The 12,771-nt window shown below is 37.5% G+C and overlaps 1 protein-coding gene across 1 annotated transcript; it reads right to left on the reverse strand.

The window, feature by feature from the left end:
• Positions 1–564: 564 nt before the first annotated feature.
• Positions 565–2,586, reverse strand: LOC124368071 (putative gustatory receptor 28b). Its single transcript, XM_046825345.1, has 5 exons — positions 2,181–2,586; positions 1,793–2,067; positions 1,067–1,135; positions 800–889; positions 565–633 (listed from the first exon to the last, which is right to left on the reverse strand). Exons 1-5 carry the CDS (start codon positions 2,584–2,586, stop codon positions 565–567), a joined length of 909 nt encoding a protein of 302 aa, XP_046681301.1.
• Between the last annotated feature and the right edge of the window lie 10,185 nt (positions 2,587–12,771).

Below are 12,771 nucleotides of genomic sequence, written 5' to 3' on the forward strand. Positions count from 1 at the left end.
TTTTATTTGTATTAACAAATTTTGATCTCTAAAAATAGTATAGGTAGGTAGGCAGACACGTTTTAATAGGTTATAGAAAAATAAAAAAAATATGTTATTTTTTTAATATTAACAAAATGGCGTCTGTTGAAACACAATCGCTAACGCTCAGCCAAAAATACGTATAGCGAAAAATGATATTCCAAAATAACAAACACTCTAACATTCATAATTCAAGAAGAATCCTTCGGAATTTATGTATTTTTTAAGATTATGCTTTAAAAATTAGTATAACATATTGTTTAAAACGCATTTTATTTTCCTCCCATATTTGACGAATACACATTTACGTGTATTTTATGTAATTTAATTAGATGCAGCTGCCTAAACAATAAAACTCTTTATTAAATCAATAAACTCGCTGAACAGTTTATACATTGCATGTTGCCAGCGTGAATGTGAATGTACAAACCATATATTAGAGGTGTTACTAAACTACATCCAATTATACCATGTGAATTTATACTTAACAGAAGTCTAAATATATATTCAGTGTTTTCGTACTAAGTTCTAAGCTTCTTTTTTCTAGATGGGTGATGGTTCAGTCTGGAACTGGATCAGTATCACCAGGTAAGTTGTCACCGCTCCAGCCATCTGTACAGACAGAACACACAGTCAGTCTACATGATATAACATGTTTGTTAACCGTCTGTTTATCTTGTCACGAAATTTAACTCTAGATAAGAAAATTATATAGACGATAGATGGATAGATGGATACAGAATCCTATATGTTAATAGAGAAGCGAGTAATCACTAACCGCTGTGAGGGTCTCGTTGTTGAGCGGGAAAAATCCACGAGCAGAGAATCTTGCGTTGTGGTGAGGTAACTGCAGGAGAAACCCTTCAAGCTGGAAAATACCCACAATGATTTTTACATATTATATGCCCTAAAACGCTAATAAAAAAACCAACGTGGGACTTCAGACTTTTGAAGTCTTCTAGTAACATTCCAACAAATTATGACTATAAGACCAAAACCATACTAAATTGGTCGAGTCAGTGGTTAAATAGGTATGAAAAATTACCTGTTTTCTCAAATTCGGGTCCAAGTCCTTATTGATCAACTTGCAGATCGTCTGTCCTGTCTCATCAGCCTAGAACAATATCATATATTTGGAAATTAAAAATTTGACACATCTTCGAAATCAATATCATTGCATTGAAAAAAGTTTGAATAGTTCATAGACTGTAACAGATGTGTCATCGAGCCTTTTTACCTGGATGGTAAATATTTCTTAGGGATTTTTGTGGTGAGTAATAGTTACGGGAAGAAATTCCATACTCGCGCTACATCTTATCACCAGGAGTAGGTGGCCGACTGAGGTTTCTGAGGGCCATAAATGACTTTTAACGGATCATGAAATATCTCTTGGCACCCCTGAAGTTATTTCTGAGCATACAGGGGAACCTTATCCCTACAACCTATACTATACACAGTTCCTTGTTGGGAATCTCTGATAGGTGCAATAACGAGAACACTTACTTGTGCAACAAAACTGGATGTCAGAGACATTTGGAAAACTAGTATTTTATGTCGAGTTGCGTATTGGTCAGCTTCATGGCATAGAGACCAACATTCAATACATTATAAAATATCAGGAACGATTGCAGTAGGATAGTAGACCAGCCGAAAACAAACAATTTATATAATCAAACTTTTTCGATGTAACAGATTTGAAATAATTTTCAAGTTTTGTTAGATAAAAAGCCATGTAAACCTTAGGATAGGATTTTCTTAATATAACATTTACCTTGTTGGTGACATCTGTACTTGAGGTTAGTAACAGAACAACGTAGCAGATGTGAAGCAAGATCCAAGCTCCCTCATAAGCCGTGGAAAAAGCTTTACCAGTTTTGAGGAGCAAAAAAAAGTAGTAAGATGTGGTAGTAATGTGGAGAAACGAGGAGAAGGTAACGGCCATCAGCTGATCGCAGTAGAAGACATTAGCCTGGTGTACGGCGTCACACAGCATCCAGTAGGTGTTCATCAGAGTCCTCAGTTTCTTGATTTTAGAAAGCGTAGTGCCTAAAAAACAAAATACTCATACTCTCAAAATAAATCCTCATATTAATTCCTTAACCGGAAGAAATAATAGAGCTATGATAAATGAACTGCGTACGTATAATCGATTTACTTACATCTTGTGTGGGTGCCGTTAACACAGGCAAGGCTTGTGACTTCCATCTCGATCTTGGCGTTGACCATTTCAAAGGACTTTGCGATACTTTGAGCCACACATGTGAAGTGGACGAGTAGAGCAGCTTGAGGGCAGAACAGCAGTACTACGTTGATGAAGGATATTGCTAATGAAAATGCTTGGAAACTGTGGTTCATAAGAACCATTCGGTAACAAATGAGGAATAATGTTAGTGCAAAAGCGTAGATTCCCAACAATTTAACTGTTCGCTTGACTTCTGATGTCTTATGCTGGAGTTCTTGGTAGACTCGTTCCAGAGTGTCAAATACGCTGAGGAGTCTCGGATATTTACAGGTGGAGCTGAAGAATATGACAGCTGCCACCACTTGTAGGGAGACTACATCCATTGCTATTACAATGTCAATGGATCTGTCCAACAAACGCAAATACTGATCATTTAGTTTGTCCACGAAATGCATGTATAGAGTGATGGTAGATAGTAATTCTTGCAGTATTATTAAAGTTATGCTCCATAGGAATCCTGTATTGGAAAATGTGAGTGATTTGATTCCTCTGCCCCAAGAAGTACATTTCACTGGCAGCCCTCCAACTATTCGACAAAATCTAAGCAACTTACCAGGAAAACTTTTCATTTTTTGTGAAATATCCCGTTTAATTTTTGTAGGATATTTCTAAAGCCTAAATATATCCTACTTTCTTCAGTAAAGTGATTGGAATGAGCGCTTTATCGACTAATCAATTGATACTCAATATTATATCAAGTGATAGAGGCTAGAAGGTTGCAAAAGAAAATGCTTATCATGTAATGGAAATAATCATTGCTTGCTCAATGGTTAAGCGTTGACAGTGAGATTTACAACAGTTTCATGGCATCACGAAGGAAATTAATGAATTGCCTTTAATAAATTGTCCTTGTAAACCTTTTTGCCTTAATTTAGCACTTTCATTAAATTATATAATGTTCATTATTCTACAGAGTCTTCAAATAATCCCTAAAACATAATATAGCAATACATCATAACTCGTATATATGTATAGCTAACTTTTTCCCATGGTAATAATCGAGTAGAGATTTCCTGCGCTCTCACAAACCCCTAATCTTTGTTCCTTTCTTGGCATTAAATAATCAATAGGTACCAGCCTCTTTATTAGTACTGGATTAAAATTTGTTTGAAAGTTCCAAGATACCAAGAGATTGAGAGGACATTTTACTGGATTGAAAGTGGAAGTTAATCGGTCCTTTTTTATCAGTGTATTTTACATTCGAGACAATAGGTAAATCTTCAATAGCATCCTAAGTGTAAGTGATGTCTATTACAAGAAATATAGAGCACACAAACTTCATTCTTTTACTTGCTTATTTCAGGTCTTGCTTGAGCTTTTTATCAAGTAAACACAATATAAAAACAGGTCAATTTGAATTGCTATTTCTGAGGTAAGCTATATTTACACCCTGGTGTATACCAGGTAGCGCACGACGAATTTTGAGATAACGTTGGGCTAGTCTATTTGAAAAATATCCATTAAATGTAATTTGTCCTTTCCCAGGGCTCCACGTTGCCTCCAATTATTGACGTAAGTTGGTGTAATTATGTAATGTTAAGAAAACCCATATCTGAAAATTAAATACATTTTAAAATTCCAATCCGTGCCAGATTTTAAGTTTCCTATATTCGTATTTTTTTTTATCATATTCTTTCTTAGAAACAACTTCTGAGTTGAACAATCTAAACTCAAGCGGCTCTTGGTGAACCAAAGCTAATTTGATGTCCTTTAACGTCTCCAAAGGCAAAGCACGGCTTCATCCATGACTTATCTCTCATCTCAGCCATATATCAATAACTTGTGCATTCAGGCAATAATATCGATGAGATTCTTATTCCGTCTTGGGCATGATCCTGTTAGCACCAGAAGCCTGCTTCTGTTTAACAAGTCATTCGTGCAGCAGCGCCTGGAGTATTGCAATACAGTATAGGCACCTGACTTCATGAGTCATTGTAAAAGGTAATTCAGCGGAGATTCTATACTCCTGTTGATAAATTTCCTTTCCTTTTTTGGATGCTCCAGTTACTTCCATCGCCTCTTGGTTAGGAGTGGACTCTCTCGTGACTCTTCTTCAAGTAGCTGATCTTTGCTTCTTATATAAATTCCTGAGGTTCTCTATGTGATCGAGCTACGCGTTTCTTTTTGCCCGACATTACATAACCATTGTAAAAATTATAATTCTTTAAATGCAAATGTTATAATTAATTATTAAAACAACAACAGTATAACAACAATACCAATAGATATACACTTTGTGTCAATGAGTTTAAATAATTTTGCTCTGTAGTTATAATGACGCATATATAAATTTTCCTTTAAGTTTATGGAATTTTAATCTATATGACGTTTTAATGTTTTGCGCATTACCAAGATCCGGTGCTTGAACTAATCCAGAGGTATAAATTAGCCTGTTTTCATATTTTGCCAACTATACACAAATAGCCAACTCCAATAAATCTGTGCATGACATTTTGGTTTAATCTTGAAATAATTTGGTTCTAATATCGCTATCACGCAGTCCCCTGATAAATTGCAGATGCAAGAACATTCCTGCAGTTCATTTTCCCCATACACAGCTCAATTTGCAGTTTAATCTGAATTTTTTTAAAGCTCTGAAAAATCCTTTATACTTTCAAATTCGTGATGTGTTCCTGTGATGAAATTGTGTTATTACGCCTATATACTTTTATTTGGGCAGAACATTATTAGGCATTGTGGAACAGACCTTTCAATAATATTACCAGCTCAGTGTCAATAGGGTTTTCAGGTAGGCAAATGTCATACAATTGTAGATGTAGTTGTGGTGTAAGTTCATTAAAAAATTTGTAAACTTTTAATTGAGCATATAATTTATTAGATTTAAGATGCAACAAAACTAATAGCATTCTTATTAAATTTGTAAATTTTCATCTTGTAGAATAGGTAAAGTTCAAACTAGCCACTTAAAGCAAGAGTTGTGCTACGATGATTTGTAAAGTTGAAAACATTACCTAAACTAACTAAACTTATAAGCAGTCATGTTAGTGGATTTCAGTCTAATATAAATTAGCAATTTCATGTCTGTGTACTCTAGGTTCTCTCCCGAACCCTAACCATATGAAAATATTTGCTTTAATGTTTATTTCCTTTAGTAATGTCCACTTTAGACGCCCGGTACTCCAAAATTGGTTTTCATAAATTAATTTTTGACGTAGATCGAACTTGTTATTTGATTTTGGTGAAACTAATAATTTTAAATTAATTCGTAACACATATTTTATCTAGAACAACATGTAGGCTTAATGTTTAAACGATTCTTCTATACTTATTAAACAATAGTCTACCCAAAAATTACTTTTAGACTGATAACACATATTAACATCTCTAGCAATTGAATAGCACATCCTGGATTTACTAAAACCACCCGGTAGTGTGGGGAATGAGGAATACAATTCTTTGCATGTTAGGCTATACTTGTAATATTGTTGGATTCTGCAGTAACAAAAAATTAAATTCGAGTAGTAGGGAACGAATGCTAGCCAAATTGACAGCTGTATCAATTAAGTTGTCTAATAATAATTTTTTAACTCTCATTCGTTAAATTGGAACAGTATATGACAAGGACATCGCCTAAATTTAGGAAGTTATTTACATAAAACCTTACTCAAAAGCTATACAAAGTTATATTAAAGATAATTTTATGTTTAAGTATGTCCTTTGGAGAGATAGGCACTCATAAATCGTAAAGAAACGAATTGTATACGCCCCCCCCCCGTAGATGAAAGAGAAATTGTGCCAGCCTTCTAAATCATACATAGGCTCAAATCACGTTCACATCATAGAATTCGGTAATTATCATATTAACGGCCGGAGCGGAAAAATACGAGTTTTGCGTTATTAACTTATTGGAATCGTCCTATAGAACAAAAAAATATAAGGTTTGATTGGGTGGAAATGAGAAATAACGAAGTTCTAGAACATCGACGTTGAGCCTCACGTGATCTTTTGTGACCATGATTCAACCTCGTGATAACGTCATCGGATGCGTCGCCGTAAATGAAAAATAATACTGAAATGAGCAGAATTTTGATCCAAATGAACAATGTTAAATGTAGCTTAATTTCAAGCTACATATTAATTACTTGTTATCTAAATGAGATGAGTGCCTCCGGCCGAAGGTGCTGCCGAAGCCCGCGCTGATGTCAATGAAAGAAAAATATCCCTCGAGATAGTATCTATCAGTCAAAATATCAAATTCTAGATGGGCTGATCAGAAATATAAATAGACTTAATAAATCATGAAAAACTCTAATATAAATATATAAATGGATATTAACTAACAGAGAAAACTTACAATTAGTGAGTTGGCGGATATAGCTGAGCAGCAGCGAAAAAAGTGGATTTTTAAAAATTGCAACATTTAAAACTTTTTTTATTACTTTTTATAATTTTCCTATCGCAACAAACCAACAAAGTCTCCCGGTTTAAAAACAACACGCGACCGCACGACGACAAATACACTCATTATTAAAAAATCCATGTTCAATTAAAAAGGAAATAATTTCGTTTCGGTTAAAACGTAAACTCTTTACGTGCCCTACTAAATACTCCGACACACACAATTCACTAGGGTTGGTCGAAACTAGTGGATGGTTTATTCATAATTGTAACACACTCACTCAATGATATCTTGTAACACACCTACTGAACACGATATCTTGTGAAGCACTGACTCATGCCCTGGAGAACTCAGATAACAGATTCGCTATCAGGCTGCTATCAGACCCGGCCGCAGATAATATTCAAGTAAGCAGATTATTCAGACACAGTACACAAACTGAACATTAAAATATTAGAAACTTAACTACTTATGAATATACCCCCTAAAATCATGTTATTTGTCATTTGCACCCCCTAGTACTATATATTTTTTGTTCAGGAGGGTGAGCAGAATACGTTGATAACGTCAAATTCGTGATTTGCCGCATCGGCCTGTAATCTTATAATATCCTAAAATTCATTCTTGACTATACAATATTTAATATCTACAGATGATTTTTCTCGAGTGCCCTGAAATACATGTTGTCGGGGAGTTTTAACATTGACTTTACACTCTTTATTTTTTTTCATTGAATGAATGAGCAACATGTGTTTAAGAATATTACTCATGTTAAAAAATCACATATGATTGTATTCAGGTTGTAAAATGTATGTATTATTCTATTTTCTGGATACCAACATTGTTACCCATAAGAGCAATCTAAAAATATAGCTAATACCATGGAGTGATATGCAACATTGTCGAACTCTGGGAAAAAATAATACTTAATGCGTAATTTCAATTTTTAAGTAAGTTTGTTTTCAAGATATGGTGCGAACAGCCAGACAGATAGACAGACAGACAGATATGAAATGCTTCCAGACCCTCAAGTAATAGGCTTCGCTGGCGCTCAGAAAATTATATTCTTATGTTGATGTTATAATACGATCGAAATTTATAACAGCGTGTGTCTCATGACATATGTTGGTGTGATAAGTCATGAAGCTTTTGCCTCTATTCGCGTCGGTCATGCCGCGTTGCCTTGCGTCCTGTCCGACGCAACTTGCATCATATACATGACCATTTTCAACGATTACCGTTCTAGGTTGTTTAATATATTCACAAGTTATTACCAAGAAAAAAAAGAATATAATAAGCATTAAACTGGAATCGTTATTGTGTATTGATTAAGCTGAATCATATGGAAATTTCCATCTTTATTCCAATTGCGTCTGAAATGAAAATAATTATGGAGTTTGTCAACATTACAAAATCACAATCCGACTGTACTAATCGGAAACGGATTCACGGAACGGTGCAGCTGGACAAATCTGCATACAGTTTGACCTCTGCAATTGTAGGCTCGTTTGAACTTAGCTGTCCTGTTATCAACAGGAGAAGATCCAAAATTGCCTGGTGGAGCTCAGAACTGGCCTTTTGAGGAAGAGAGTCAGGGCCTTATTCAGTAGAGATAAAACTTGGGGTACTTGGGAGACTTAACACAAGGCTCTTGCACTGTACAACCGCAAGATAAGTACGGCTAAGAGATTAGCCTGGAAGAAATTCTTCACCGACATCGATAGTGTGCAGGGCTGTGCAAGGCTTCAGAAAATATTAGCGAAAATCCCATCTCGCCATTGGTGGTCTCAAAGACGATCAAGGTATATATATTACTGAACCGAAGAGAGTTCTAAAAGTTATGATGGGAACATACTTTCCGGACTGTATTGTTCATGATAATGATCAACCACTCGGCAATGAATGGAGACTTATGGGGCGCGCCACTCATTTGCAATGGAGTCTGGCGCACTGTGTAATAACATTCAGAAAGATCGAGTAGGCGGTTATTTCTTGTAATTCCTATAAAGCTCCTAGGTGAGACCGGTTTGCTTGCAGCGGGGGCTGGATATTCTCCTTCCCCTGCTGTGCAGACTATTCATGGCCTTCGTGGCCCTCAGGTACATTCAACTGTCCTGGAAAGTGTCCGGAGTAGTATTTATACCAAAGTAGGGAAGGCCTAGCCCGGATTGACCTAAGTCTTTCAGGCCGATATGCCTGTCCTCCTTCCTTCTCAAAGTCATGGAGAAGATGGTTGCTAGGTTTGTTTAGGGGGATATCTTTTGGAGCGACCTCTACATCCAATCAGCATGCCTACACTCCAGGAAGATCATGCGACTCGGCCCTACATCAATTGGTATGTAGGATTGAGAAGACGCTGGCAGCAAAACAGATAGCCTTAGATGTCTTTTTGGATATCGAAGGAGCTTGTGACAATACGGGCACTCAGACGATTATCAATGCGGTTTCCAGACGTGGTATTGATGTTCAAATATGTGACTTGATAAGGGCCTTACTCACAGACAGAATGGTTGTTACCGCCCTTATGGGAGGAAGTGTCAGTGCAAGAACTACGGGGGGCTGTCCACAGGGCGGCGTCCTTTCTCCTTTCCTGTAAAACCTAGTTGTGGCCGACCTGCTCATGTCTTTGAACAGTAGTAGTGTTTTTGCACAGAAATACGCAGATGATATTGTGATTAGCAAGTTGAACACAACATTCACGGAACTGACCAATGTCGCTCTAAACATGGTGGAAAACTGGTGTGACTGGGTGGGCCTTACTGTCAGCTCCACCATGGCTGCTGTGGTTGTCTTTACCAGGAGGCGTCAGTTGGAGGGTAATGGTCCATTTCTACTCAGAGGTTCTTCCATTGTCTTGAAGTTCGTGGTCAAGTACCTGGGCGTAATCTTAGATAGTGTTCTAAACTGGGGACCTGGCCTAGAAAGGGTTATCACCAGGGGGAAATGGTCTTTAATGTAATGTAGACGCGTGATCGGTGGGTCTTGGGGAATTAAGCCGAGGCTTTTGTACAGGCTTTATGTTTCCGTAGTCAGACCTGCACTAATGTATAGGGTTGTTGTCAGGTGGCCAAAAACGGAGGCCAAGATGGTGGTAGCTTGTCTGGCTGGCACCCAAAGGATGGCTGGCCTACTGTCACTCGAGCTTTTCCAAGTGCGTCGGGTGCAGCTCTTGATTGTTGCCTCAACCTCACCCCTCTGGACATTGTCATTCGGGCTATGGCCAGTAAGAGTGCCTACTGTCTTCAGCAAGCTGGACTCTGGTCGGGCTGCAGCGGTGGGCACTGTAGGATTAGCATCCTGATTTAAGGGAAAGCTCTGCACATGATCTCTGATCAGATGCCACAAATCTTTTCCTTTGACAAATCCTTTAGGATTTTAATACCTCCTAGGGACGATTGGTTTGAGGTAAGGAAACCTCTTCCACCAGCTTAGTTTAATTAGCGTACAGACGGCTCTATAACAAAAATCGGCACAGGCGCTGTAATTGTGGGGGTGAGACCATGCAGGGAGCTGGCGGTTTCTATGGGTCCTGATCCTAGAGCTTTTCAGGCGCTGGTCGCAACCGTGATGGAATGTGCTCGTGAGAATCTTTGTCTAGATCTACAGTAAGACGATCAATATTTCATGGATAGTCAGGCAGCACTAATGGTCCTAAACTCTTGTGTGTTCAAATCCAAAATTGTCTGGGATTGCTATCAAGTCGTTTCGTAAATGCCAGGATAAAGCAAAGTGAGTATTTGTTGGGGTCCTGGTCATGAGGGGATCCCTGAGAATGAAAAAAACTGATGCCCTGGCCAACTGGGGCTTACCGTTAATTATGACAGGCCCTCAACCGTTCTGCGGTTTTTTTTAAGGCGTGAATCTTTTAAAGCTGTCTCGAAATGGGTTCACACTGAACATGAGAGAAGGTGGAGGTTCGATCCCGGTACGAGATTGAGCAGAATGACACTTCAGTCGCGTTCTTCCAGAGTGGCGTCTGACCTTCTCTCACTACGTAGATCGATGTCTTCTTGGGTTATAGGTCTGATCACGGGACATGGTCACCTGAGGAAGCATCTTCACATGTCGGCATCCTTCGGTAAGATCCGCTCTGTAGAATGTATGATGAGCAGAATGAAACTGCCGAACACTTGCTCTTTGATTGTCCTACAATAGCAAGGGAGCGGTATGCCATCTTTTTTAGTTTGAGCAAGGGTGGTAAATTTCCCCAGGAGAACCTGATAGGTTGTTTCGGTGGTTTGTGGCACAGATGAAATCATAGACAGGTGGACCTAATGTTCAGCTTCCGGGGTACGCAAAGGCCATTGAGGCTTAAGTGAATTGCAATAGGCCACCCTATGGAAAAGAAGAAGATAATATACAATGGCCGTATACATGTTTTTACTGATTTTTTGTTCGTAGCAACGAGTCAAACTCAAAATTGGCGACGGATATGTAATTCACTCGAACCAGAAATGCGCATACACTGCAAATTCTATGAAATTGTTGGGGAAGCCGCGGGTAACTCACATACATGTAAGAAAAAATAAATTTGGTATTACTTATTATTTATTGTACTTGAATTTAATACAATACCTAATAATGCATACATTATAATCATAATATTAATTGCATAATATATAATTTTTTTATATATAATATAAATTTATATATCATGCATTTTATATATTATATTTTTATATTATATATTTTATATATATATATATATATAATTTACTGAAAATCAAAATTAGGTCAAAGATGTTTACAAGGACAATTTGTTAGAGTTAACTCATAATTGTAATAGCTTAACACATTATGTTATAGTGGTTAGCACTTAGTTTTCCTCGTGCATTTGCGAAACTATTTCAAATATTACTGTTAATGCTTAACCATTGAGCGATAAATGATTTATTCATATTTTCATTACAAGATATGCATTTTCTTTTGTACACTTCTGGCCACCTCTTATTTGGTCTAATATTGAATACAATTGACCGGCAATAATAGCCAAACACATCACCAATTACTTGTTCTAGTATTATTGAACTATGTAGAAAGGTCTGAGGTTCTTGCAAAATCTCTTACAAAAGAGCTAATATTTCAAAAAAAAAAAAAAAAAAAAATGAAAAGTTTTCCTGATAAAATGCTCAGGTTTTGTCGAATAGTTGGAGGTCTACCAGTGGTATGTACTTCTTCGGCCAGACGAATTAAAGCGCCAATACAGTATTCCTGTGGAGCATAACGTTAGTCATACTGAAAGAATTACTATCCATCATCACTTTATACATGCATTTAATGGACGGATTGGATGATCAGTCATTGCGTTCGTTGGACAGATCCATTGACATTGTAATAACAGTGGATGTAGTCTCTATACAAGTAACCCTACCGGTAAGTGTTGTATGTCAGTGGTGGCGGCTTCACATTCTTCAGCTCCGCCAGGAAGTATCCGAGACTCGTCAGCGTATTTGACACTCTGGAACGAGTCTACCAAGATCTCCAGCATAAGACATCAGATATCAAGCGAGCAGTCAAGTTTTTGGGAATCTACGCTGTTGCTCTAATGTCAGTCTCCAGTTTTGACCGAATGGTTCCAATGAACCACAGTGGGACAAGCCTTGAACAAGCATTTTCCTTTACAATATTCTTCGTCACCATTGTACTGCTGTACTGCTCCCAAGCTGCCTTGCTCGTCCACTTCACACATGTGGCCTCAAAGTATTGCAAAGTCTTTTGAAGTGGTCAACGCCAAGATTGAGATAGAAATTACAAGCCCTGCCAGTGTTGACGGTACCCACACAAGATGTAAGTCTATAGATTACTCGTACGCAGTTTGCTACTGAATAACAAATTATACATAACTAAACCTCTACAAATTAAGAAACCAGTAATAATAAAAACCGCCATACGACTACCATAAACAACAAATTTGACATCATCAGTTATGTAGAATATACTTGTTTTTGTATGTTAGAGTATTTTTTTTATTTTTAGGCACTATGCAGTCTAAAATCAAGAGACTGAGGACTCCGATGAACACCTACTGGATGCTGTGTGACGCAGTACAACAGGCCAATGTCTTCTACTGCGATCAGCTGATGGCCGTTACCTTCTCCTCATTTTCTCCACATCACTGTCACGTCTTACTACTTTTTCCTGCTACTCA

Source organism: Homalodisca vitripennis, chromosome 8 (genome assembly GCF_021130785.1).
Source record: "Homalodisca vitripennis isolate AUS2020 chromosome 8, UT_GWSS_2.1, whole genome shotgun sequence".
NCBI lineage: Eukaryota > Metazoa > Arthropoda > Insecta > Hemiptera > Cicadellidae > Homalodisca > Homalodisca vitripennis.

Bases quoted from the DNA above. Each gene is read 5' to 3' on its own strand.
- LOC124368071 (XM_046825345.1), bottom strand. From the start codon at position 2,586: ATGGATGTAGTCTCCCTACAAGTGGTGGCAGCTGTCATATTCTTCAGC. The intron at 1,136-1,792 runs GTAAATGTTATA...ATATTGTTCTAG, and splicing joins GTACAGATGTCACCAACAAG to GCTGATGAGACAGGACAGAC. The intron at 634-799 runs GTTAGTGATTAC...CTGTCTGTACAG, and splicing joins ACAACGAGACCCTCACAGCG to ATGGCTGGAGCGGTGACAAC.